This window comes from Colias eurytheme, chromosome 23 (genome assembly GCF_061535395.1).
Source record: "Colias eurytheme isolate Ceu_HAF_F1 chromosome 23, ilColEury1 Martin Lab GWU primary, whole genome shotgun sequence".
NCBI classification, from domain to species: domain Eukaryota; kingdom Metazoa; phylum Arthropoda; class Insecta; order Lepidoptera; family Pieridae; genus Colias; species Colias eurytheme.
Window position 1 is genome coordinate 3,298,066 of NC_143002.1, and position 27,814 is coordinate 3,325,879.

Sequence of the window (27,814 nt, forward strand, 5' to 3'; positions counted from 1 at the left end):
TTGTATCTATTTACAAAGCAAAATTTTTTTAAATTCAGGCCGGAAATTTTTGTAAAAAATTAAAAAAAATATATTATGCGTCATTTCGAAAGTCAAAGGATCGAAGTTAAATCAATTTATAATTTTAACTTCTAACCATTATAATAAAGTTCAAAAATGAATTCGATTGCGGAAAGGGAAGCATTTCTAGAAATAGTATTTCGAGGATTATTATAATAAACAATCAGAAAATGGCATATTTCGCATCACTTTGGAAAGCAAGGATCATAGAAAAACACCGCCGAGAATATGAAAACGAGAAAATTAATGCAATATTTCAATCAAATACAAAAGTACCTAAAGATTCTGGGCTGAAATGGCGAATATACGGGTATGATACAAAACGACGCATGTCTGGTCAATTTAAAAAGATGTTTCCAGACGGTTCGAAGATATCGAACTTGTTGTTGTATTTGAAAACAGATCAAACGTTTCCTAATTTCCTATTGAAGAGTTTAATAGGTTTCCTTGGCGGGATCTTGCTCACATATCTTGGCTTCATGTTCTTTGTGTTCCAATTGTCAATATCGCTCGTGCATGCTACCATAATGAGTTCTATTATTGGCGTCTTACTCACACTGGGACTGGCTTTCAGCTATAGAATTAGGTAAACATAGACTTTGTTTTCATAGCGTAGGTGCATTTGTTATGTCTGTAGATATCTGTATCAATATGTACTTACATTCGTCGGCTCTTTAGAGCTCGTTTATACCTACCGAGATTTTTATTTCTACGGTCGAGATTTCTATTGATACGTAGTATAAAAGTAGAAATATAGACTACAGGCCCATGTTGAAAAAGTTATGGGTCATTTGAACCACCAGGTGACCTATCTAGAACGATATAAGAGTATGAATAGGTACTTAGGTATGTAGTGCGTACATTTACTTGCTAGAATAAATTTCCTAAGTATGTAGATGCCTTAATGCCTAGAGTAGTAGTACAACTGGGAATTCTTGAAATTCGTTCATTTAAAGATTCACAGCACATTTTCACTTTCCAAAGTACCCACATAATATTTTATTCTGATAAAGTAGAGGGCTTCTGTTTGTTGGAAGCCTACGTTATAGGCATTAAAAGTAAAGTATCAAATCAATATTTATATCTTCGCAATAGTGGCGTGTTTACGTTATAGGTACTTTTAGAAATGCATTTGTTTACCTTACCACACACATATCATTAAGTAGAATAACATTCTAGTATGTATTTAAGTGCATAGTACATTAATCGCCTCTTTGGTGCAGTGTTTGTTGCGTTAATAAGAAAATTTGGATATGACTTCTGAAAAAAAAACCATCATAATCAAGTGGCTGTGGTCGGAGGCCCGTTTGCGCCGACACTTAGTGTTTCGTTTAGTGACTTGCCTCTTATCATACATAAAGGACAAAAAATCAGCATCGTAATACAAATTACATTTCTTTTCAGATGTCTAGTGTTCCTTCTAATACCGCAATTCTTTTCACGCATCGGAAGGTACACCCTTACGTGCTACGCTTTGATACTTATTCTGACAGGACCAGCAACGAATACCTTGAGGAATTCAGAAGTGCTAACCGAATCTATGGCTTGCAGTCAGGTATGTCCATCTTCACTACATATCACTACATAGTATAAAACAAAGTCGCTTTCCCTGTCCCTATGTCCCTATGTCCCTATGTCCCTTTGTACGCTTAAATCTTTGAAACTACGCAACGGATTTTGATGCGGTTTTTTTTAATAGATAGAGTGATTCAAGAGGAAGGTTATGTATAATAAGATCCATTAAGTAGTGGAGAAGTACTGTTATTTTTGAGGTTTCTAATGTGATGTCGTAAAAAATTACATTTATTCCGCTTACATTGCAAACGCAGGCTGAACCCTACGAGTTTTATCAAAATAATGTACTAAGTATTATACACATTGAAAAGGTCTACAGAAAAGTCCGCGATGGTATATGTCTATCTCTTATGGATAACCCACAATAACTTTTTTTTGTCATTTACTTTTTACGACAAATAATGGCTAATTTTCGAAGCGATTTTAACCAATACAGCATTAATCCTTAACCAATTAAATACCATGGATACATTGTTCATTTAATATAGATCTATATGGCCCTTTACACCGTATGATTTAAGTGAATATTTTCGAAGATATTACAGATTTAAAAATTGCGGGACGTAGCGTTTGCGGCCGCCCGGCTATGTATTTTATACCCGTGCGATGCCGGACTCACCGGAGCGGGCCGCTATATTTTTATACCTATACAACGTTCACAATTTTTCTGTAGTGTATATTTTAGTATCAGCATTGCACCCGTGCGAAGCCGGGGCGGGTCGCTAGTGTAGTATAAAACAAAGTCGATTTCTCTGCCCCTATGTATGCTTAAATCCTTAAAACTACACAACAGATTTTGATGCGGTTTTTTATAATAGAGTGATTCTTGAGGAAGGTTTTATTATATAATTTATTAAGTTTTAGACAAAGCGGGCGAAGCCGCGCGTGGAAAGCTAGTTGGTAATACATTACTGCATAGTTTTGTTGCCTTGTACTTTTGTGCTTTAAATTCGTAAATTCCTAATGTAAATGCACTATATTGCAGTAACGATCTATCATTGAGGTCTCAATTACTGGCTGTGTGTATGTTTGCGTGTGAGTATTTGTGTACTTACGCACATACACGTGTGCCGATAAAAAAATCTGAAAACTATTGCAAATATTGTATAAAACACAATTATCTAATCCATACTAATATTATAAATGCGAAAGTAACTCTGTCTGTCTGTCTGTTACTCAATCACGCCTTAACTACTGAATTAATTTGCATGAAATTTGGTATAGAGATATTTTGATACCCGAGATTAATGACCTACCTTATTATTTGCAGGATAATAATAGGCTACTTTTTACCCCGGGAAATAGGTTAGGTTTTATCCCGGAAATCCCACGGGAACGGGAACTATGCGGGTTTTTCTTTGACTGCGCGGGCGAAGCTGCGGGTGGAAAGCTAGTTAAACATATATTTGCGTGTAGTATGTAAAAAAAATATGTGAAATTTACTGCCATAAAGCTTTTCGTGTGTAATATTTTAGTAGGCATTCTGAAAATTTAATTTCACGCGGATACAAAGCCTGAAGGTAGGTAGGCTTGCGGATTTTTATACGATGTCATTTTGGTAATCACGTAATGTTATAATGGGTTTGGCTTTTTCATTATACAAGCTTAGCGTGTAATTTTTATACAGTAATGATATGAACTTTCATGTTTAATACATAAATGGATTATGGTCTAAATTAGAACATATATTATGTGACGTGGGTTCCAGATAGTTATTAAATAAGAGTCGGTAGATTCTTTAGTAAATAGTTTCTGCCCTTATTTTTTCTATAACGATATGCAACATAGCTTTAAATTTAAATTCATTTATTCTGTTATCTGTTTACAAGACATTGCGCGTCCATCATGATTCTATTTTATGACCCGAGAGAAAGTGCTGTGTGGAAGATTTTCTTAAATGAACTTCATTTGAATAAACAACGAATGCATTAATAATAATTGTTTGTAGGTATTCAAAAGTTTTATAGGTATTATATTAAATAATATATTTTATAACATACCGCCTATTATATTTTTATGCACCTAACGACGTCATCGTTGACCGCAATAAAAAAAATGTGTGTGTGTAGGAAGTGAAACTTCTTTAATGACCTTATTTTTCAAAAAATAATTTACTATATGCAACTTTACAGAAATACGTCGAATCACGCGTGGTAGGGATATGAAAAAGATTGCGCGTAACGGAAAAATGTCACGCGTTACGAAAAAATGTTACACTAAATTTTTTCCAACTCCGATAAAGAAGTTTCATTTCAAAAATATACATATTTCTGTTGTTTTGTTATAACGTGTACCCGGTCATGATTGTGATACCATATTTAACTAGAATTCTGTTTTAAGCATTATAAAAGCGTCTTATTATAATATTTTACCTAAATAGAAACCAGGTTAAGAACGTAGTTTTTCAGAGAAGAACCAGAAGAAATATCCTGTACCTACCGTTTATTACTGGCTACCAAATTCATCTTTCTATCTCTGTAGTCTTATTACCTATTCAAAGTGTTTCTAATTTTGTTGCAACAGTCCAGAATTTATTATTTTTCCATTTTAAACTCTCAACTATTGCATTTACGTATTGATCCAACATAACAGGAGCAAATAAAAGCCAACGTGCGGCACCTGACTGATTCCGCGAAAAGCCCCTACAAGGCGATCAAGGACAGCATTCGCGTAATGCTGGCACAAATCAACCGGGTCAACGATAAAATGGACGACATTGTAAGGAAAATCGAAGGCTTGGTGATTAACATCGGTGGGTAGTTGGAATAAGATTGCACGTTGATTTCAGTTTTTTATATACCTACCTACTTAAATCAATGATTTACCGCGCATATTAGATGTGGATCGTTTTAGTAAATACCTATGCTTACAAAATTTCATTTTCAAGTGGCCTAGCTACTGCTTAGTGTTGTAAAAGCATAATAAATTTTGACTGTCTTCGATATTTCGTAACATTAGAGGTTTATATAAGTAGGTAGGTACTGTGTTCTGTTTCTTTTATTTATTTAAATGAACTATTTCAGCGGACATCATCCAATCATCATACGCCTGGTTAAATAAAACAGTCAATACTTGCAATCTGAAACTCGGATCACCATACCAACACTGTATGCATGCCCTAGCTAAAGGAATACCAAATTGTATATCTACATTAGGACCAAATTTTTCTTGGTTATGTAATGTGACCACGGTGGAATCGGCATGCGAAATTGTTAGGAGTTATAGAGAAATGTGTTTGTTGGATGAATTCGCTAAAGGGTCATTTGCTGCTACTATAAAGAGAAGTGAGTAGATGATTTCTACTAATTGTGGGTTTATTCTCTTAATTAACGGATTATTTCTTCCAGGTGGAAGGTGTAGGTTAATTCAGATTTCATAAATGCATCTTATAACACTTCCAATTTCATAAATTCATCTTATGAGACTTCTTTTGCCTTCTCCTTATATTTGTTTGTAAATATAATATAAAAGAACTAATGTTGATAAGTATAGCTGATTTCCAAACACATATTACAAAAACTGCTTAGCCTAGTAAAATTGATAACCGCTTTGAAAGGACACTCAACAGTTAAAAGTTGAAATATAAACTACAAAGCCTCTTGTAAATTAATTATAATACCTATTCATGGCCAGTTTACAATTTCTGTTTCTCTTATCTGTTTACGTTATCACTGTGTTATAAATACGTATGTAAATTATTTCAAGAAGTAAGGATCCTGATCCTATCAACAAACAATAAAACCACGCTAAATGAGCAAAATCATTTTCTAGAATTACGTGAATTTACAACTCGTATAAAGAGAATGTTCTACGCCAGCATACAAATCCATCACCGGTTCACAATAAGCACTAATGCTAGTCAGTCAGCCAGTCAAATAGCGAGTGGTATCATAACTGAAATACGGAACAGAGCTGATCCGCTGTTGACTTGGTTGTCTTGGAGTTCGTGTGCCACTAGTTTGTTCTTGGTGCTTATTATTTTTAGGTTGGTTTGTTACCTTGTGTAAGTTTTAAAATTGTTGTAGGTATGATAATAAAATTATTTCTGGTTTTATGTTTGTTCATGCTTTATTGAAGTATGAACTAAGTAGTTAAAAAATATTTAACAACTAGATAACACATCGCCGTTGGTATTGAAATAGATGATGACCTACTCTTGAGTAATATACATTATTATTTATCAATAGCGGTCCGCCCCGGCTTCGCCCGTGGTGCATGTTTACGTTTTCTCTACATAAGAACCATCCTCGTACTTCAAGGAATATAATAAAAAAAGAATTATCGAAATCGGTTCAGCCGTTCTCGAGTTATGCGCTTACCAACACATTTTGCGATTCATTTTTATATATAAGAAGATTATAATAAATTGCTTATCCTGGAGTTAAACTCATCTATTGTGAAATAAATTCAGTTTTTAACTCGGACACTTTATAAAATATTGATCCTAGGGTACATTTCCGAAATTAATTAATTCTTGAAGCTGATGACTGTTGATTTTGTACCAGGGCGAAATATTACCAGCACATGTATGACACAAGATCAAGATTTGATAATTGCTACGTGACAAAGGAGCTGTACGAACTCGATTGGAAAAGGTTTCAGGAAGGAAGGGACACTATTCTACCCTTAAACAGGAGAGAGAAAGCGAAGTATATTCCTGTGAGATTTCAACTTTAGCATAATATATTATTTGGTGAATTTAAATTGATTTATTAATTACGATACTTACCTACTTATTTCATTTGATAATTTTCACAACTTATGTTTTTCTAAAGTACCTAATACCAGCTATCCTGTCTTTACCTTTATCCAATTTTTACGCAAAGGTTATTACTATATTCCACCTAGTGAAACTGGAATAAATCCTCTTTTCAGACGACATCATTTCGTTTAGTAACTACAGAAAAGGTATTTCTATCCCGTTCGGCCGTGGTCATGGCTATCACGACATTCAAATTGATGATACACATGGTAGCAGATTATAGTTTATATTGGGTGTTGATAACGATACGGTATCATGGAAGGTTCCAGAGTTTAATACCACGTTAGTATTTATCTCGGTGCTTTTCAAGGAAAAATAGGTGGAATGATAGTAGTTAGGTATGAGGTATGATAAAATCAAAATAAACTGCAGACTGCAGTCGTATCTACTCGTCGAATATCCTTAAATTTTCTGTTTTCCTGCACTGAATTCTCGATTTTCTTCATTTCAATTAACCTATAGTAGATTAATTTAAATAATAACAATGTTGATTCCCGCTAGCTAGCTAAGATTAAATATTTTGAATCAAATAAAATACAATTTCGGTAAAATTTCGCAATAAAACCTCCTAATTTCCTCGTCAATATACCTAATAGTCTTCTTATAATCACTTATATTTATAGCTGGTCCTCCCGATGCTGGCATAAAAGTAACAGGAACAGGCTTCGGAGCAGATTTGTTACGATCTATATTCCATATATTGACAGTGCCATTGCATTTACCAGCATCATCTCCTATATCGTGCTTACCGAACCCACATCCACCTGATTTTCAACGTTATTATCAGATTGGTAAGGTTTATAATGATTTGTTAATGTCTTCAACAGATTTCCATCTAAGTGCCATGCCGTATACGCATACGTTTGAGATAGAATGAGGACCATAAGTCAACATTCATAAGTCCAAAAAATTTACTGACACACTTTCATCATCTATTCTTCTTGACGAACACGACAAGTGTCGACTGAATTTTTATAGTTTCGACTCCCCATATCTTACCTTTACTTCAGGCAGCGTTTTTGGCATATGGCTACTTTATCCCAGTTCTAATATCTTTATCATTTAAAAATTGTTCATATTATACTTCTTAAATTGGAAAAGCTTCACTATTACTACTTAATTATTTCCTTCCTTACTATATAACAAACTTTCAGGTGTACTAATAATACTTTTATGGTTATTCGCGTTATTCGAACCGTACGGTCTGCGACTTCGCCACGTGATCATGGGACATTATCGCCCAGAACGATCGAAGGCTCGAGCCACTTGGCTATATAACCATATTTTGAGAACTAGAGGTATGGTATATTTTTTATTAATTATATGTTTGAATTTGGATATTTACCTATTCTTTTTTCTACAATCCCATTATGGCACAAAATTTATCCATTTTAATGGCTAGCTTTTGGTGGTTGTTTGTTCAGAAAGTCAGGACATTTTCTTAATTTGGAATATAACTGATCCAGTGTTTTGCAGTAAATAGAAATTAGTAACAGTTTCATAAACTTAATATCTATAGCTTCATTAACATAAGTACTACAGTACTTACTTACTTACTGGAGTGGCGCAGGGACCCAAAGTGAGTCTTGGCCTCCGACAATAAGAGCCTCCATTTTACTCTATCCTGCGCCATCTCTTGCCAGTTTTCGATTTGGAGGGTGCGCAGGTCTTTGGCGATTTCATCCTTCCAGCGGTACCTGGGACGTCCAACTGGACGACGTCCAGATGGCCGTCCCAGGTACGCTCGTTTCGCTGCTCGATCTTCCCCCATTCTTTCTACATGGCCGAGCCATCGTAGTCTTTGCGATTTAATCTCACCGATGATATTTGGCTCAGCCATCAGGTCTTCAAGTTCCAGGTTTTTCCTCCTCCTCCAAATTCCTTCTTCTGTTAACACTGGCCTACAAGTTTAAGTACAAGGTTAAGTCCTACAGTATCATAATATTACATATTTCAGTACATTATTATTTTCACATTCAACAGGCAGTTTTATGAAACTAGCAAGGAGAAAACTTCATCGCGAATATAAATACAGCGGTGAAGAAAATTTGACATTTCGACACTGGGTGGATTCTCATATACCGTGAGTATCTTTTCGGGATCGTTTGAAATTTGTAAAAGTTATCAAAACTTATATGTATGAAAGTAGGAAATGTTTATTTTTAGCCTTTTCATAACATATAAAGGAAAAGAGAAATTTAAAGTTGTATTTCCTTTATTGTATTTAGATGTTACTTTTTGCGTCGTTTATTGGGAACGTTGCCGAAAGAACCGCATTGCCTGCTTTGCGATACTATTGACCTATTGAGAGATCCGGACACAAGATTGATCAGGCAAGTCTATGAAAATGAAAAATATATTTTCTATTTTTTTATCATTCCTTACTGTAGAGTAGCACTACACTTACCTTCAATTTATTCGACAAATCATGCCTTTTATTTCAATGATAAAATTAATTGATAACATAGGTTTAACCACTTTAGTTATTTGGCCATTTCTTTCGATTTATTAAAGTGTTTTTTTTTATAAGAATAACTGCAATGATTGTCTTAATTCTACTCCTACAACTTATCAAGGTGACAAAATCATCTAAACTTCTTATTGAAAGTTTAAAAAATATAATTTATTTTTCATTTTTCCTAGGTGCGAAACATCATCATGTCCCGGCATATACTGTAGATGTTGTTTCACCGATATCGGTGAATTATGCACTATTTGCATGTATCCCGCCGATTATGGAGACCTTAGTGATATCAGTTTGGAAAAGTAAAAATTTTTGTGTAATGTTTTGTAGTCTGTAGATGTTAAATTTGATAGAGATGATGACGGTTTTAATGATAAGTAGTTAGGATGGATACTTGAAAGTTGAAAGTATAGTCTTTAATGAAAAAAAGGTTGAACATAAGTATATTTTTACCGTTGTAGTGCGAGTTGCGTTTTAATTTGTAATAATGACATGAGTTTGATAATTTATTAGAACCTACTTTAATTCAATGGTTCTACATGATTAACGTTGATAAAAATTTCAGAGGGTCCACAGACGATGACAGTGATTATGATATCAATGAATGCAAAGCTGATTCTAGTAAAGATTATCTAAAACTGTGTCTTCTCAAATCAAAAGTTAATTATAGAAAAGAAAAATATGAGTCATATTATTCGAAATCTAACAGAGATGATTATTCAGAAAAGACCTCCCTTTTAAAATCATTTGACGATAATTTAGAACTTAACGAATATGCAGGTTCAGAAGTTCAAAATTCTGATTTTAAGAATAATTACGAAGTATATGAAGCTAAAACTCATCATGTACGTAATATGAAGAATAAAACAAAACACGAAAGAAACTACGTAAAATTTAAATGCATAAGATTTGTAATCAGATACTTCAAGAAGACAACACGATATAAGTTGAAATTACCAAGAATCAAATCAAAAGCAATGAAAAGAAAACGAATTCATGAATGTAGAAAAATAAAAATGTCACAATTTAACAAAATTGTTTCTAAATACCTTTCCAGATCGGGGAACGTTAGACGTTGCATTTGTCCCAAAAACATATGTCGTAAAGAATATTTTTGTTGTTTTCATATTATGTCAAAGAAATTTAAACATAATATCAATTTTAAAGTACCGTTAAATGAAAAACGACGAGCTCGTAAACATATCATAGAGAATAAATGTGAAATAAATAGTCAGCTGAAATTATTAAATTGTGCTTCAAAAATGGTTAATCCTAGTAAATTAGCAGTGAATTCTACTGAAGCAACTGTTTTTTATACGAGATCGGATAATGAACTTAATGCCACAGAAGAAAACGGAACAAATGATATTCATAACGAGAAACCTGATAAGAAACAAAACGAAAATAAGGGTAAAATGAAAAATAAACCTACTGAAGGTATGCCCAAAACTGAATCAAAAAAACGTAACTGTGCTAAAACAGCTTTTATAGCCTTTTCAACTTGCTTATGTCTTAAAAATAAATTAACATCAAGTGAAAGAAAGCTGAATGATATGAAAAAACTCGATCGTTCCTTTCAGAAGCAGAAAAATAATTTTAAACGAAGGAAAAAGAAAGAAAAAATTGTAACGAAGTCGGATGAAACTCTTAAAATAAAAGCGGACAATGAAAATACTAGGAATTATAGAATAACAGCGTATTTACAAGATCAATGTTGGAATAAAGGAAGTTGTAGAAATAAGGAATCATTGGAATTGTTGACGAAGGAATGTGCGCTAGATGACTTGGCAAATTTGAGGATGGCAGCGGCGAGAAATAAAGCCAGAGAAGCAGAAATACTGAAGGTATTATAAATTTTAAAATGTGGTGTTAGGAAAAAGTTAAGTAGGAATGAGTAAATTGGCGTAAAATATTTGTTAAGAATATTAATTTCATGAGACTTAGAAATGGCACCAATAATTTTTAAATTTTAATAAATATGTTCTTGAATGTTAATTCTTTTATAGATTCTCGCAAAAAAAGATTCGCTTAACAATATAAAAGCAAAGAAATGCAATTGTCCCGAAACTCCCTGTATTTGTGTACCCAATCAAGGAACGTGTCACAATAAATGTCACAAGCCTGTGAAAAAAGAAAGAAGTTTTTTCAAATGCAATAAAGGTGTGATTTATTTACATACAAATTAAGAAGTATTATATGCAAAGTAAGGTTTTACCCAAAGCCATTATCCGTTTTATAATAAAGAGATTATCTTCATAATACATAATATGAATTGTATTTCAAAATAATTTCCTCTTTTTTTACCTGTATTCTTTATTCCTCATCATAATTAAAGCTAATTGAAAAATTGATATCCAATGACTTCAGAGAATAAATATAAAATTCTGTATTCTAGATAATATATTTCATCAAAAATGTAAACCCAAAGATGTATGTTGCAAATACGTTCGTCACGCAACCGACATTGACCAAGCTGTGTCGGCGACGTTTCCAGAAGTTCAAAGTAATGAGATTAAAGTTCATGATTTTGAGGCTGGAAAACGTAAGCGATATTATATTTATTATGTTTAGAATTAAATAAGGAGTAGGAACCACATTTACTTCAAATGAATCGATCCATGATTCCAATATCTTGAAGGCTATCTTTATTATTATCAGAAAATGATACTTATAGAAAGAATATTTATTTGAAACTAATATAGTTAACAAGAATATAACTCAGTAAAGATTGCATCAAAATTCTTGTAAAATAATCATTTTGCAATGATAATTAATTATTATTTAAACCAAATCTTATAACATTTTTCAGACTGCAATAAAACTACGGAACCGCATAGAAGGCACGGAGTTTATTGTCCAACTAGAAAGGAGTTTGGAAAAATCGGAGACGGGTGACTATAAATTTAATATTTCGAATAATAATTGAATAATACTGAAATGAAGTTTTGTATTCGTACACAATTAATATCAACAAATTACTTTATTTGCAGTTATAAGCTTTACAATTTTATAAACGAGACTAAGATTTGTGAAGATCAGGTAAATTTCTATGGGTCTATCTAATAATATTTAGGTATCTAACTAATAAAAGAAACATTATTTATTTTTAACTGATATTTTCTCTTTGGTTATTAAAGTATGTTCCGGTGAATTACGAAGTATCATCAGGACAAACAAATAAGACAAAGAAGCCAATTGATAAAATTCCAGCATTAAAAGCAATGAAGATAAAAGATATTAAATTGTAAGAACACGCTTTCGATTTTCATAATATAAAAATGTGTTATTAAAAGCGTATTTATTTTATTTTTATACTATTTACATTTTAATGATTTATTTTGTTTTATATTGCAGGGTTTTATCAGAACGTTGTATGCATATAAGGTATATTTTATATCTCCTTCTTTAAACACATTGACCGCCTCCTTGGTACAGTGGTTGACGCGTGAGTGTAGAACCGAGGGGTCCTGGGTTCGATTCCCGGTGGATACGAAGAAAAAAAAAATGTCTCGGTCCGGCAGGACACAGAAGGCACCTACTTGTCTGTAAAGAAAATCGATCAGTGAAACAGATGTATAATGCATCTGCCCCTTACCCCACTTGGGGACAGGGGACATCACTCTTTAAACACATTAATTAGATATATGATTTTTGCCTTTGAATTTACTGTAGATACCTTAGATTACCTGCCTACCTATATAATTCAATCAAATTTTAGAATAATTTTAAATATTAAATACTTTGTAGGATCAAGAATCCTGCGCCGATGATAAAAAATCTCTATAAAGGTTTAACAAAGTCTCGTAAAAATCCCAACAGTGTACAATACACGAAAGACACTATTTTCAACAAAGGTAATAAACAGAAAATTCAAAGTTATTTTACCAAATGTTTCAAGTATGAAAAGTGTTTTATTATTTGCAGCTTTTGGAGGCAAATCGATTTTTCCTATTGTTCAATCCAGGTAACTTAAACTCTTCTAACAAAACCTTTCTTTTTAGTTTATAAATGTACTTTGTACTTGGCATTTTCCCTGAAAATTATAATCCTGCATTTATCTGCTGATTAAAAAAAATCCTGTTTTTACTTGCTAACTACGTAGTTCCTATATTTTTCTGTCATTTCTCTGCAGGTTTAGGAAAAGTTGAATTCTATTTCAATCTTCTTCTTTCTTGCCTGTTTTATTATACTTCAATGGCAATTCGTAATTTTTATGCATTATTAGAGCGGCCGTACGCGGGCGGCTCGAGTAGTTAACGGCTGAGCGACATACACGGGCTGCTCGAGCGGTCGGTCGCGTCGGCTTGAGCAGTCCGTGAATGAATGTACATAGTTCACCGCGCGGTCGCGCCTTCAAGCCGTCGGTCTCAACTGCTTGAAGCGGTCCGTGTACGGCCGCCCTTAATCTAATAGACTACAAGCCCGCATAGGACAAAAATATGGGTCAAATGAACCACCTGGGGACATATCTAGAACGATAGCAGAGCAAAAAATAATAAGATTCATCACTATGCCGTCACTTGTAAGCTGTCCAACTGAGTGCAGATGAGAATTGAAAAGTACAGGTAGACTCGGTAAATTTTGGTCATATATTTTTGTACGGCATTCTTAACCATCGATAGATCCATTAAAAATAATAAGAAACCGCTCAGTGCCGTACAAAAATGGTGGTCCACCAAGTCGGAATTTTTATTTAATTTCCGAGAGTTACCGGGGGTAAATTTGGTCATTTGACCATGTACGGCATCTGTGTCATACTATTGCTATACTGCTTTTAATCCATTATTCCGCAATTCCGTACAAAAATCATGGGGACAAGGGGAAAAAATCGAGAGTTGTAATCCCCTCTTTTTCCCCACTCCAGGGGGTCATTTGACACAACACGAAATAAATTTATTTTTAAAGTATTTTATGCATAGATAATATTTTTTCATGTGCCGTAAATTTTCGTTGGTTCAAAGGGGAAAAATCTGAAAAAGAAAAAAATCCATATAACGAAATGTTTGCTTTATATTTTTATAATAAAATATAAATATACATTAATATTAAGAAGCTCGAGGTGGTTAATTATCACCTTGGAAAGTCGGAGTCAGGTGGAATGGACTCCGTTAAATTGATGAACTAATAAAAAAGCTATGAACGAAAAGATGTGAATTATATGCAATCAGTCCATGAATACAGGTAAAGTCACAAGCAAATGCTAGTAATATATACATATTCAAAATGTACAAGTAAAGCGCTTTCAAATGATACCAAACACTGCATATTTATCTTAACTTTATTTTTTTACTCTGTATGTTTTGTCCGCTAGAGGGCGCCACATTAGATTTTGTGAAACCCCATATAGCCTTTAGCTAGCTGGTCGTTGGTTATCCAGTGAACAATTCAGACGCCTCTAATGATATGTCATTTGTCGAATTCTGATAAGTAGTTTAGAAGTTACGAGGGAATAGATGAACATACATACATGACCTGTAAACAACCATAACCCTCCTTTTGCTTTGCCGTAGTTGGGTAAAAATATGTTAATGCCGTACTGTATCAAATGGCCATAAAGCAATCTTAAAATTGTAGCTTTCGTCGCTTTCATCAGCCTAAAAGATGTGGTCTGCACAAAAATGTACGGCATCGTTTTTTCCTAATTTATCTATGTTAATACTATTTAAAACAACGGATAGAGTGTAGAAAACTATTATATTTCATTAATCTACGATGTTTAAACTTTAACAAAATTTCTGGTTTTGCATTTCTCTATAACTTTTTTTAGAACGGTTTCTTTTGAACGGCAATACTATACAACAATTGAATTTTACAATATCATGTTAAAAAAAAAGTTCCCGTACAGGGTCAAATGACCTTACAGCTCTTTATATCAAGAATTCGATGAAATTAAGATGATTATTGGTATACATTTAAAAGAACAATTATTTTTTGACGGCATTGCTTTTAATAGTACTTTTGAGTGCTAGATAATGTTTTGGAACCGAAGCCGTACTTAGTCAAATGACCCCCTGGAGTGGGGAAAGAGAGGGGATTGCATCTCTCGATTTTTTCCCCTTGTCCCCATGATTTTTGTACGGCGTTGCGGAATAATGGATTAAAAGCAGTATAGCAATAGTATGACACAGATGCCGTACATGGTCAAATGACCAAATTTACCCCCGGTAACTCTCGGAAATTAAATAAAAATTCCGACTTGGTGGACCACCATTTTTGTACGGCACTGAGCGGTTTCTTAATATTTTTAATGGATCTATCGATGGTTAAGAATGCCGTACAAAAATATATGACCAAAATTTACCGAGTCTACCTGTACTTTTCAATTCTCATCTGCACTCAGTTGGACAGCTTACAAGTGACGGCATAGTGATGAATCTTATTATTTTTTGCTCTGCTATCGTTCTAGATATGTCCCCTGGTGGTTCATTTGACCCATATTTTTGACCTATGCGGGCTTGTAGTCTATAATTCCTTTATGACATTCAGTTCCTGTCAATATGTTGATGAGACCATAGTTCAAGATCGTGGTACCCAAATGCGACAGAAGTCCGATGCTATTTCACCCAAGGTGTATTGTGGTAAGAAAATTTCTGAAATTGATAACATTTGACTAGATAAAATGTATTACTATAATAGTTTCTCATACATAATATTTTCTATTTCCATCCCCTATTTCACTCCATTATAGTGATCCTGCGTTTTATGACAAAAGGAACTTTACAAGGAACGATTCTAACTCTATATAATTTCAATAAATCCGGCTCATTTCAATAATTATTTTAATGTGGAAGGAGATTTCATTTATTCCGAAGCGCATACTATCTGAATCCATATTGTTTAGTAATAGTTGCGATGAATTTACTGATAATTCAATCAATTTAAGAGCAATCTAAATAAACATTTTCATTAAATTCTTTAAAGATGCTGCAGTTGAAGTTGTCAGGCAAACCTGCACTTGTGCTACGCAATGTAGAAATATAAATTGTGTAGAAAAAGGCTGCTCTACAGATGCAAAAATGAAAATATCGGGTAAATATTTTCTATATAAAAATGTTCAACAAAAATAACAACGTTATAACATGTGTCTGATGATCTTTTTCCTTTTTAGAACACGCTACAGATAAAAAGTCTCATAATGTTATAAATGACCAAGAAATTTCTTCTGATTACTCAACATCTAATTTTGAAAGCTCTAGCACATCGAACGCATTCACTCATAGTGACGATACAAAAACAGACACTACTATTTGTAGCCGAGTGGCTGTTGATTTAATCGAAGAAACACCAGTTAGAGCCAAAATAAATAAACACGTTAAGAAAATTAAAGTTAACGTAACAACTAAAACTAATCAAGGAACAACGACAGATTTTGCCAAATTTCGAGATGTCAGTACTATAACAGACGATTGGTGGAGTCCGATAGTTGAACGGAAAACTATAAAACATATTAAATATGAACCGGCCAATAAGTGCAAGTTAATGCAGGATAAGTGTATATCTACGGATAGACACAGAATTGTTAAATTTTTGAGTCGTGCGCAAATTATACCGAGAGGTCAGTTATTTCTGAGTTTATTTGTTTATATTATGATATAAAATTTTCAGCAGTTGCTTTATTCGTTCAAATGGTGCACAGAAATAATTTTTCTTCTCTTTCAGAAGATATTTTATCTCCTTCGCGGTATCTTTTAGAGGTAAGTTTTGCAGTTATGTGTAAAAAGATATAATATTTAGATTATTTTCTACCGCCGTGGCGTCTTTCCAAACTATACAAGGCCAGTACGCAACAGTGTGAAACTAATCACGTATACTTTGGAAATAACTTTTTTACAAAGTTCTTCCAATCTATACAACAGCAGTACGCAAATACTCGCGTATACTTTGTAGTGAAGTTAGTAAGAATAGCGCTCCAAAACATACAGCGCCAGCACGCATGCGCATGCGGACTAATCGTGTATGTTTCGGAGTAAGCGCGGCGTCTTTCCATTGCTCGCGTTTATATTACTGTATTGCTGTTTTGAAATCTATTATTAAAATGCATGTGTATTGTGTATATAATGTTGCGTACTGATCGTATATCTTTTGTATCGAGGATGCTTGTGTCTTCGTTCCCGACTATACTGCACGACTTACAATTGACAATAGTGCTAAAATGTAAGAATCTAATAAGTCCAGAAGAAGACGGTTGCGAGGCGACGGAGCCCCGCTCCGCGGTGCTCCTATTTTTGTGTAGTTAAAAAAAACACGAACCTAACCTAACCCATAGGTAACCCTTATATCTGTTACCTATTTATTTTTCTAAGCTTACCTAATAATATTTTTATTCCATATTTCACTGAATCAATCAAGAAGGATATAGCTGTACAAGTCTCTGATTGCCTATATGTATATGTATTTATTATTTCGCTCAAGCGTAAGTGGTGTAGTAGCTATATTTAGTTATACATATTTTGCGTATTGATCGTGTATAGTTTGGAACGAAGAAACAAGCATCCGCGTTACAAAGTATACACGATCAGTACGCAATATTCGTGTATATATTGTAATAACAAACTTAAAAACAGCATTACAAAGTATACACGAGCAGTTTCCTATGGTTGCGTTCTGGCTATGTATAGTTTGGAAATACGCACCGCCGTGATTCTTTAACATCTTCTCATTATATTATGTCTGGATAATTTTGATCATATTATTTTTTCAGTCTCAAAAATACTACAATGAGTTATTTACTTCTAAACTATTTGCGCCACATTTATTCCCTGTTCTTATAGCAAAGGTAAGACTAAAAACATCTTAATAATTTATCTGATAAAATAAAATAATTTAATCCATACTAATATTTTAAATGCGAAAGTAACTCTGTCTGTCTGTCTGTTACTCAATCACGCCTAAACTACTGAACCAGTTTTCATGAAATTTGGTATGGAGATATTTTGATACCCGAGAAAGGACATAGGCTACTTTTTATCCCGGGAAAATGATGCAATCCCGGAAATCCCACGGGAATGGGAACTATGCGGGTTTTTCCTTGAAAACACGGGCGAAGCCGTGGGCGGGAAGCTAGTATGGAATACGTAGGCTAGAAATCATTTTGTATAACTACATATTTCTATGATTTTGTTTCAGAAGGAAAAGGATAAAGCATACTCGAAAAGTCGATATAATAACCTTCGCAAAAGTACAATACGACCAATGTAACTTGGCGGGCCTGAACATAGCCTCTACGAACTTTTGCGCATGTACACTCGTAAAAAAAAGTGTTATAGGCATGGACGTATAAAAAAAGACGGACGGTATATCGCCTAAACATTGAGTGAAGCCTAGTAATGGCGGCGAAACATCCATGTGTGTGTGCCATGTTGCCATGGCAACAGCTGTCCTGTTGACAATGGCGGCTGTATTTTTTTCTATAAATTTTGCCGTAATAATTTTGTCATTAAAACATAAAAGAAATAACTTGCTTCCCTGTGGAATGTAATCCCTTGTGTTTTGTTATTTAAAATTGTACTGTTGCGACACCATTTAACCACGCAAGACGGCATTTTAAATATTTTTTGTGAAACAGTGGCGCAGTTAATCAGTCGGTAGTTCACGACGTAATGGCGGCCGACTAGCTTACTATGGTGAGAGTGTGTGCGTGTTTATTGTCTTTACACGATCGCTAGCTTACTATGGTGGCTTCAAGTTGTTTGTTCGTAATACGGCGTCCGTCTTTTTTTATACGTCCATGGTTATAGGCATTTATTTCTTTTAAACTGAAATTCGAATAAAAATTTCCTTATACAGAGACCAAGTACAAATAAAATAAATATCAAAACGCTATGAGACATAAAGCAATAAAAATAACCTAATGAATTCAGGATTCACTCAGCAACTCTTAAAAAAACTTTGTCAACATTTTTTACGCCTTCTTCTTTTTCTTTTTTTAAAATACTGCGTTAAATCGAATACTATTTTTCCCGCCTGGCGATTTAAAACCATATTATGCTTTGGTGGCATCTTTGTTCGCGAATAATACAAAATTCCAAGTAGAATATTCCAAATTATCACTAAAACAAACTTAAACACGAACAAATTTAAACTTAACATTCAACAATATATTAATAACAAATAATAACGATCAACTCAACGAAAACTTTTGTAACCGCCTGTACTCAAGACAGAGATAGCGACACGAACACGACACCAATGCACAATGTTAACGTGTGACTGAGATACATAATTGCGTACCGAGAATTGCCGAATATGCACGAAGTTTTACGACGTAAACAAAAAGGGATGTCCACTATGCGTGTCTGAGGATATTGATTAATCGATTTTTTTTTCAAATCGATTGAAATTGAATTGTGAAATATATTTATATTTAATTTTATAATAGGTTTCAAATATTCTCAATCAGTCCTTATTGTAGTGGTCGTTTATAAATAAATGATATTTAACTAAATCATGTCTTACAACCATGAAAATAAAATGTTATTAGTTTTTTTTTGCTATTAAACTCGAAATCTCTTTTACTAACGACAAAATTCAATAAGTTTGTAAAGCTATTTCGTTCAGTATCTCATATAAACAAAAATCAATAAATTTCAAATCGATATAAATCGATTACGATATTCGTTCGAATAAAGGGATGATTGTGTTTACATAGAGTCAATCCCTAGCCTAGATCTCCGCCCCGCGCACGCCGCCTCATGCCACCATTTCGTTCCTAAAAAACGTTCGTGCGCAGCCTTCTGCGCGAAGTTCAGGCCCGCCAAGTTACGTTGGCCGTAGTGTAAGAGACTTTCTTTTTTGTTTTCAATTAAAACAAGCTTTTTGCCTTGGGCTTCGCTTGCGAGTAGGCTATTGTATACAAAATATGTTTACAAACAAAATGTCATGCCTGAAGTAGTTAGGTATATGAAATTCTGCTTACAGATAGAAAAACGAAAAGACTAGAAGACTACAGTTCACCGCGTTTAAAGGTTTGTTGATACTTTGAAATTCATAAATACAATATTGTCATAGCCTCTATATATTTTATCATAAAATGTTGTAGGGCTCGAATATATTTACTGATAAAACATGCATGAACATGCGATGAAAAGAGTATAAAGAAATGTCAAAGATGTCTTACAAGAGAAAAGTGCAGGAAGGTAGACGAGAAATCTTGAAGAACATATTACGGTACACTTTAAATTTTTTTATAATGTTAAGTTTCTACATAGTCTTAAAATTCATGAAATTATTAAATTAAGAAAAGAATTTTTGGTTTTTTGGTTCAGATTTTTTTCACATTTTCAGATGATAATTAAATGTTAAAAATGTACGTTGCGTGATATTTGTAGAGCTGTAAATTTTTGTCTTATGTTTTTGTTTGTATTTTTAAATAAATTTAATTTTATATTTTGGATATGTGTTATTTATAATTCGACCGAGACTTTTTCGGTGGCCCACTGACCCGATTCCATATTATTATCATAAGTGATTTCAGTTGTGTTACCTACCCTCATCAATCAACTTTTTAAGCCTTATAATATTTTATCAATATATTATAATGTGTAGTTATGTATATTTACTTTTATTAATTTATTCCTTACCCACTTGCCCTGTCTTTCCCCGAGACGAAACAATATACATATTATTTACAGTCCAAAAATAAACAAAAATATGTGCTAAATCTATCAATTAATGTACCTATTACACTTTTCAGTAAAAAGACTAACATTTCAGCCAAGATTTCACTAATTATATTTTCGTTGTCGCCATTAGATACCCATACCTACCAATTTTACAGACCTTACCTATTTCGCTGACTTTCAAGTTTTGTTGTATGAAAAATAACTATACATATATATTCAATATCGTCAAAACGTTATTGTAAATAAAATGTACCTACCTAATAACAAAGTCTTAACGGATAACAATTATTGAATAGTACTGTTTATTTTTATAAACTCTACGATTGTATTGCCGACTGCCGAGGATGATCTCATTTTGAAACTATGGGGGGTAATGAACACAATTGCAGACCTTAAACAGAAAATAAGCCTGATTTAGAACTAACATAGTTAATACCTATTATAAGAGTTTCTCTACTACATATTAACCTAGTAAGCTTATATGCTTTATATTCTTAGTGTAATCAGTCATCTTTTAAAAAAGTGAAACGTGCTTCACTTTATTACACCTACACGCAGTTAGGAAGATTTTTTTTATAAAACGAGGGAAACTTCATGAACATGAGTGATTTGTTATTTTCGATGGGCCCTGGAGGGAAAGTAGATACTTGAAATACTGGAGATAGCAAATTTAAAAGTAATAAAACTGCATTAAAAGATTTTTGAAAATTTGCTGGCTTCGACTGGGAATCGAACTAACAAAAATTTGTAAAAATTAAATAGTAGGGAATAAGAAGTAGTTTTTCAATTTATCACGTATCTAAAGGCAGACAGATGCGACGGATAATATCTATACTAATATTATAAAGAGGAAAGGTTTGTATGTACCTATGTATGTATGGTTTTCACGCATAAACTACCTACTGGACCGATTTTGATGAAATTTGGCACAGATAATCTTTAGACCCTGAGAAAGAACATAGGCTACCTTTTATTGCGAAATATGTACCACGGGCGAAGCCGGGGCGGACCGCTAGTGTATTATAAAAATATTTTATAGTGACAATGATTAACCAATTGTTTATCATTATTGTTTGAGACTAACCCGCTGTTTGTATCTATTGTATTACGATCATTCTACTCGTTAGCGCCTTGCTGTGATGGCTCCATCGTTATATTTATTTCTGTAAGTTTTATTTGATTCGTTATTGAACATACACATATATTAATTTGCATGTTTGAAGTATATCAATTCGATGTTTCAGTATTTCCTTTCACTCATCCTACATAAGTAGATTTTTTTTGCAGACAGTTTTGTAAAAATATATTTTAGAAAAAAGTAGTCAAAATAGGTAGTAAAAAAAGGTTACGCTTTATCTTCATTTTTCTATAACTTTTTTACATTGCAGTTTTCTACTAATATTTAATAGTGGAAATCGTGTTGCATCTAAAAGTAAAGTGAAAAGTTTCCCTGAAGGATTCCTGTTTGGAGCCTCGACGTCGGCCTATCAAGTGGAAGGAGGTGCTTTTGATGACGGTAAATATTCCTTTACATATAAACTTATATTATTAGCTACTAAGATAGAGAAAAGATTTTTTTTTCTTTGTTGCTTTGTAGAATGGTTTAACTCAAAATATAACCACATAACCGATGAACGATTAAAAAATTATTTTAACAGCAGACAGGTACGTTTGGCAAATTTTAGTTTTACTTTGTTGTGTATTTTTTAAGTGAAGGATCAAATAATATCGAAGTTATTTATTTCAGGCAAAGGTATATCCATATGGGACGTAGCATCTCACGAGAAACCGTCTCCCATTCAAGATGGAAGTACAGGCGATGTGTCTGCTAATTCTTATCATTTCTACAAACAGGACGTAGAAATTATGAAAGATCTCGGCTTAGATTTCTACAAGTTCTCAATTTCATGGCCTAGAATCCTTCCCGATGGCTTTGCAAATAATGTGAACAAAGCTGGAATCGACTATTACAATAACCTTATAGATGAAATGCTGAACAATAATATAAAACCATTTGTAACGATGTACCATTGGGATTTACCTCAGCAGTTACAAAAACTTGGAGGTTGGACCAATCCGTACATAGCGGATTTGTTTAAAGATTATGCTGGTGTTTTATTTGAAAATTTTGGGGACAGAGTTAAATACTGGATCACTATTAATGGGCCTAGCGAGATTTGCTACGGAGGGTATGGTTCAGACCTATTAGCTCCTATGTTAAATATGACTGGAATAGCCGGTTATGCGTGTGCCAAAAATGTTCTTCTGGCTCATGCGAACGCTTATCACTTGTATGATGAAATGTATAGAGAGCATCAGAATGGAACGATTGGTATTGCTTTGAATTTTACCTGGTTCGAACCGACGTCCGACAATCCTGATGACCATCAAGCTGCACGGGATGCAAGACAGTTCTTAGTGAGTTTGAGGGTCCTTTTTATACTTTTAGCTAGCTACTATGTCTGTTCTTATGCCAAATTCTATAAATTTAATACCAAAAGTACCTACATAAATTTTAAATATTTCCGTATAGCTAACTATAAATGTGTTTTCGATGGAATTGGTTTTTCTGTCAAGAAGGAAAAGTTGTTGATGATTTTACGTCTACAATGTTTACAATAAGTATTGTGTTTTAAAATTTTCAGTTTGGCCAATACGCGCATCCAATATTCACAAAAGAGGGCGACTTCCCGGAAGAATTTAAAAGGAAAATTGCAGCGAAAAGTGCTGAACAAAGTTTCAAGCGATCACGACTTCCAGAACTATCTGCAACTGAAGTGACTGCTATACGAGGATCGGCAGATTTTCTGGGCATCAATTCATATACAACGAAAATGGTATATAGAGATGCTTCGATAGAAGGCATGTACCCAGTGCCATCCTATATGGACGATATGGGAGTTGTCATTGTAAAGGATTCAATGTGGCCTCAATCACAATCGGACTGGTTGCAGGTAACGTGTTGCTAACTTATTAGCCAAATATAATTAATGCTGGTATCAATAAAATATTATATTGCCAATTATTTTTTACAAACAGATACAATTATTATGGTTTTTCTCCGATGTAAGAGGGTGTAACCTTTTAGTTATTACAATTAATATTTTTCCTGGATACGCTAAATAAATAATCTTTACAGGAAGTGCCATGGGGATTTTATAAAATGTTACGCGAAGTGAACAGACTGTACGATAATCCATTGGTTTATATAACTGAAAACGGCTGGTCCACAACCGGTGGTCTTCTTGATGAAGATAGGATACGTTATCTAAGGAATTATTTATCTGCTTTATTGGATGCCATAGATGCTGGATGTAATGTGCAAGGTTATAGCGTTTGGAGTATGATAGACGCTTTTGAATGGAGGGATGGATATAAGTAAGTCGTCTTTTCATAACGAAATGTTAAACAAGTGTGCAGTTATGAGCCTTTCCGATTTGTTATGACAATATAGATGATAGCATAATATCGTTCTCAAATATTACCTATTGAATATGTTTAATATCTATACTAATATACTGTGCTAATATTATAAAGCTGAAGAATTTTTTTGTTTGTTTGAACGCAGTAATATCGGGAACTACTGGTTCGATTTGAAAAATTCATTCAGTGTTAGATAGCTCATTTAGCGAGGAAGGCTATAGGCTATATAACATCACTCATCAACAAGACCAACAGGAGTGGAGCCACGCGGATGAAACCCGGGGGCGCAGCTATAAGCAGATATAAGGCTAATTGCATTATTATATATATTAAGTTTAATCTTTGTTTTATTCTTTAGCGCAAAATTCGGATTATACGAAGTGGACTTTTCGAATGAGGACCGCTCAAGAACGCCCAGGAAATCGGCCTTTATTTACAAAGAAATTATAAGAAGTAAATCACTTGATCCACACTATGAACCTGAAGTGTATCTCGAAGAAGTTCCTGAAAATGAAGAAAAGAAAGACGATTACGTATACAATAAATAAATAATATAGTAATCATAAGGGTTGATTTTATTTACTACAATAATAATATTATGTAACATAGTATTTGGTTTTTTGGATGTGTAGGGAACTAGGGATAAGTAGAGTAAACTTGCGGCCAAATTTTGACTGGCAACTCAATCGATATTTATTCTCTTAATCCATACTAATATTATAAATGCGAAAGTAACTCTGTCTGTCTGTCTGTCTGTTACTCAATCACGCCTTAACTACTGAACCAATTTGCATGAAATTTGGTATAGAGATATTTTGATACCCGAGAAAGGACATAGGATAGGTTTTATCCCGGAAATCCTACGGGAACGGGTTTTTCTTTGAAAACGCGAGTGAAGCCGCGGGCGAAAAGCTAGTTATAAATATACCTTATACCTACATAAAATTTAGGTTTTAGCAAAATAATTATGAACGCACTAATCCTGCGGTGGGATCCTATACTAATATAGATATATGGAATTAGCTTATTTAATTCCTTGGTAAAGTATTTTAATATTAATTAATAACGATAGCGTTTCATTAATTTTGACATTTTAATAATAATTATAATATTTACCTTGATCTTTTATGCACAACAGCTTTGATTATACATAAGATTGAACGCATCTATAACCTAAAAAAAGGCACTGTCATTTTGGCATTGACTTCAAATTTCAATCCGACATTCATGATTCACTTCAAATGTAAATGTCAATTGTTTTGTTTATGTGTAAGTGTTATCGTTACATACACGTTTTGTTAAAAAATAAATGGAAAAATGTGTGATTTAGATCAGCCTATAAAGTTGTTTGTGAAGTGGAATGGAAAGGAGTACGATCTTCCAGAACTATCGCGGTCGGACTCGGTAGCAATGTTGAAAGTCGCCATAGAAAATGCTACAGGAGTTAGACCGGAAAGACAAAAGCTTCTCAATGTTAAATTTCAAGGTATTGTATTTAATTAATAAGCTGCGTCAACATATTTAATATGAGGGTATAATTTTAATATGCCATCTAGTATTTGTTCCCAGTTACTAATTGTATTAAAAAGTATCATTTTTAAAAGTTGCCGAAAGGTAACATTTGTTTCATTACGATCTGCAATACTGCACTAACAGACGAATTCATCGCATTTCATGGCATTTTCATATAAAACAAGTTAATATGTTTTCATAAAATTATATTTTATACCAAGTACTCCCTCATGCCATACTGGCATGAAAATCGCATTATAAATTTAAAATAATAACAAGTTTATGAAAATAATGCACCATTATGAATCCCAACACAACTGGTTTATTTGATGAGTCATTGCCTCGCACATCTATACCTATAACCTACTTAATATTATAAAGCTGAGTTTGTTTGTTTGTTTGAACATGCTAATCTCAAGATATACTGGTCCTTAATAAATTAATAATATTTCTCAGGAAAAGTAGCCACAGATAACTACACTCTATCTGAGCTGAATTTGAAACCGAACCTCAAAATAATGATGATGGGTTCGTTAGAAGAGGCGATACAAGGCGCTCAGTCTAAACCTGATGGTGGGGATGATGTTATTAACGATCTGGATATTGAGGAAGAAGAGGTGGATGTAGAAAATCAAGAGGTATTATTTTATGATGAAAAATTTGATTGTTGTAATTTTTAAAGTATTAACTACTAGCTTTCCACCTGCTACTTTTCCTGTGTTTTCAAAGAAAAACCCACATAGTTCCCGTCCCCGTGGGATTTCCGGGATAAAACCTATCCTAAGTGTTAATGCATGCTCTTTATCTTTTCTTATTTAATAGGCAATTACGTTGCATAATATATTTTATAATTTCTTAATTGTAAAAAGAAAGTGGAAAATGTATACTTAATTATAAACACATGCTTTTTTTCAGATTTATTTAGCAAAAATCAATAAAAGGGTACGAGATTATAAAATAAAAGTATTAAATGAACCGAGACCTGATAAGAAATTGTTAGTACTGGATATAGACTACACTCTGTTTGATCATAGATCAGTTGCAGAAACAGGTATGACATAATTTTTCTGTATTTTCAAGCAAAAATTATTAATCTATGAATAAATTCCTATGGGAATGAGATGTCTTAACATGGTTAAAATTAGCCATTAAACCATTTCTCTGTGACATTAAAGACAAAATAAACAAGCATATTTTCACTTCCATACATTAGTAAGGAAGTAAGGATTATTAATGATTTTATTTGTTCATAAAATTATGTGATATTTATTTCAGGTTACGAGTTAATGCGTCCATTCCTACACGAATTTTTAACATCAGCTTATAAAGACTACGATATTGTGATCTGGTCAGCAACTGGTATGAAATGGATTGAGGAGAAAATGAAATTATTGGGTGTATCTACGCACCAGGATTATAAGATAATGTTCTATTTGGATTACTTAGCTATGATCACTGTTCACACACCCAAATATGGTACTATCGATGTAAGTATATGTTTTCGTTTAGTAAATAATATATTTAGTCTTTGTTAACTTTTTAATCTGTACAATCATCTGTAATTGCTCCTGCTTATTTCTTTTATTAATTTGTTAATAAAAAATAATAAGTAATTAATGTATTACATTTTTAGTTCATTCTATACATACACTACATACTCATACTCAACAACCATTGAAATCATTAATTTGTACACAATCTGTTTTACAGGTAAAACCTCTAGGCGTTATTTGGGGTAAATACCCGCAATACAGCTCAAAGAACACAATAATGTTCGACGACATTCGAAGGAACTTCATCATGAATCCAAAAAGCGGGTTGAAAATACGAGCATTCCGACAAGCGCATTTAAACAGGGACAAAGATAGAGAATTACTGCATTTATCCGGTTATTTGCGAGAAATAGCCCGGCATTGTGACGACTTCGATACTCTAAATCATAAGAAATGGGAGAAATATAAACCGGAAAAGAGAAAGCAAGCTGGCAGTAAAAGAAAAGCTGACGATAATGCTGATAGCTCTGGTGCAACCGCTAACGAATAAGTTTATATAAGTTCAGCCTCAAGGCTTAAGACTGCAAATAAGACTTTTACAGCTTTATAACAAAAATCTTAGATAATTCACCGTCTTACTCTTATCAATTGATTCTAAAGTGATAAAGACTTAATTGTAACCGTAAAGCAGATAACTGTTAAATTTCTCTCATTTTGTGGTAAGACTGATAGTGTTCATGTATTTATATTGTATGCACCAAATATGTATAGAATATAGATTAGTTGTTCAGTATTGCAATTAAAATTTATTTAAACCCTCGTCTGTCGGAACACAGATCTGAGCCAAAAATTTTGTACCCGTTGTCTGTCGTGGCACAGATCTGTGCCAAATCATCGCCGGTTG

At 33.4% G+C, this 27,814-nt stretch overlaps 3 protein-coding genes across 3 annotated transcripts; all 3 read left to right on the plus strand.

Annotated features, from left to right (window-relative positions):
* The first annotated feature begins 78 nt into the window (after nucleotides 1-78).
* LOC149898204 (uncharacterized) lies at nucleotides 79-19,944 on the plus strand. Its single transcript, XM_090115260.1, has 28 exons — nucleotides 79-646; nucleotides 1,465-1,615; nucleotides 4,228-4,387; nucleotides 4,659-4,919; nucleotides 5,407-5,620; nucleotides 6,141-6,294; nucleotides 6,511-6,679; nucleotides 7,021-7,188; nucleotides 7,552-7,695; nucleotides 8,381-8,480; nucleotides 8,626-8,730; nucleotides 9,041-9,163; nucleotides 9,427-10,705; nucleotides 11,257-11,403; nucleotides 11,671-11,759; nucleotides 11,852-11,900; nucleotides 11,999-12,105; nucleotides 12,216-12,245; nucleotides 12,609-12,715; nucleotides 12,786-12,825; nucleotides 15,348-15,439; nucleotides 15,783-15,890; nucleotides 15,970-16,416; nucleotides 16,521-16,555; nucleotides 17,563-17,637; nucleotides 17,988-18,039; nucleotides 19,779-19,825; nucleotides 19,900-19,944. The coding sequence occupies exons 1-28, from the start codon at nucleotides 231-233 to the stop codon at nucleotides 19,942-19,944; spliced, it is 4,914 nt and encodes a 1,637-aa protein (XP_089971386.1). The 5' UTR covers nucleotides 79-230.
* Nucleotides 19,945-21,506: 1,562 nt separating this feature from the next.
* Nucleotides 21,507-24,453, plus strand: LOC149898205 (myrosinase 1-like). Its single transcript, XM_090115465.1, has 6 exons — nucleotides 21,507-21,647; nucleotides 21,871-21,998; nucleotides 22,230-22,900; nucleotides 23,128-23,436; nucleotides 23,622-23,860; nucleotides 24,264-24,453. The coding sequence occupies exons 1-6, from the start codon at nucleotides 21,622-21,624 to the stop codon at nucleotides 24,451-24,453; spliced, it is 1,563 nt and encodes a 520-aa protein (XP_089971591.1). The 5' UTR covers nucleotides 21,507-21,621.
* A 694-nt stretch (nucleotides 24,454-25,147) lies between these two features.
* On the plus strand, nucleotides 25,148-27,719 carry Ublcp1 (Ubiquitin-like domain-containing C-terminal domain phosphatase 1). The gene is made up of 5 exons (XM_090115464.1): nucleotides 25,148-25,391; nucleotides 25,874-26,055; nucleotides 26,333-26,468; nucleotides 26,693-26,904; nucleotides 27,128-27,719. The coding sequence occupies exons 1-5, from the start codon at nucleotides 25,223-25,225 to the stop codon at nucleotides 27,458-27,460; spliced, it is 1,032 nt and encodes a 343-aa protein (XP_089971590.1). The 5' UTR covers nucleotides 25,148-25,222; the 3' UTR covers nucleotides 27,461-27,719.
* The last annotated feature ends 95 nt before the right edge of the window (nucleotides 27,720-27,814 follow it).

Bases quoted from the DNA above. Each gene is read 5' to 3' on its own strand.
- LOC149898205 (XM_090115465.1), top strand. From the start codon at position 21,622: ATGGCTCCATCGTTATATTTATTTCT. The intron at 21,648-21,870 runs GTAAGTTTTATT...TTTACATTGCAG, and splicing joins CCATCGTTATATTTATTTCT to TTTTCTACTAATATTTAATA. The intron at 21,999-22,229 runs GTAAATATTCCT...TATTTATTTCAG, and splicing joins AGGAGGTGCTTTTGATGACG to GCAAAGGTATATCCATATGG.
- LOC149898204 (XM_090115260.1), top strand. From the start codon at position 231: ATGGCATATTTCGCATCACTTTGGAAAGCAAGGATCATAGAAAAACAC. The intron at 6,680-7,020 runs GTTAGTATTTAT...TTATATTTATAG, and splicing joins GTTCCAGAGTTTAATACCAC to CTGGTCCTCCCGATGCTGGC. The intron at 15,891-15,969 runs GTAAATATTTTC...TTTCCTTTTTAG, and splicing joins TGCAAAAATGAAAATATCGG to AACACGCTACAGATAAAAAG.
- Ublcp1 (XM_090115464.1), top strand. From the start codon at position 25,223: ATGTGTGATTTAGATCAGCCTATAAAGTTGTTTGTGAAGTGGAATGGA. The intron at 25,392-25,873 runs GTATTGTATTTA...AATATTTCTCAG, and splicing joins TCTCAATGTTAAATTTCAAG to GAAAAGTAGCCACAGATAAC. The intron at 26,469-26,692 runs GTATGACATAAT...TATTTATTTCAG, and splicing joins TAGATCAGTTGCAGAAACAG to GTTACGAGTTAATGCGTCCA.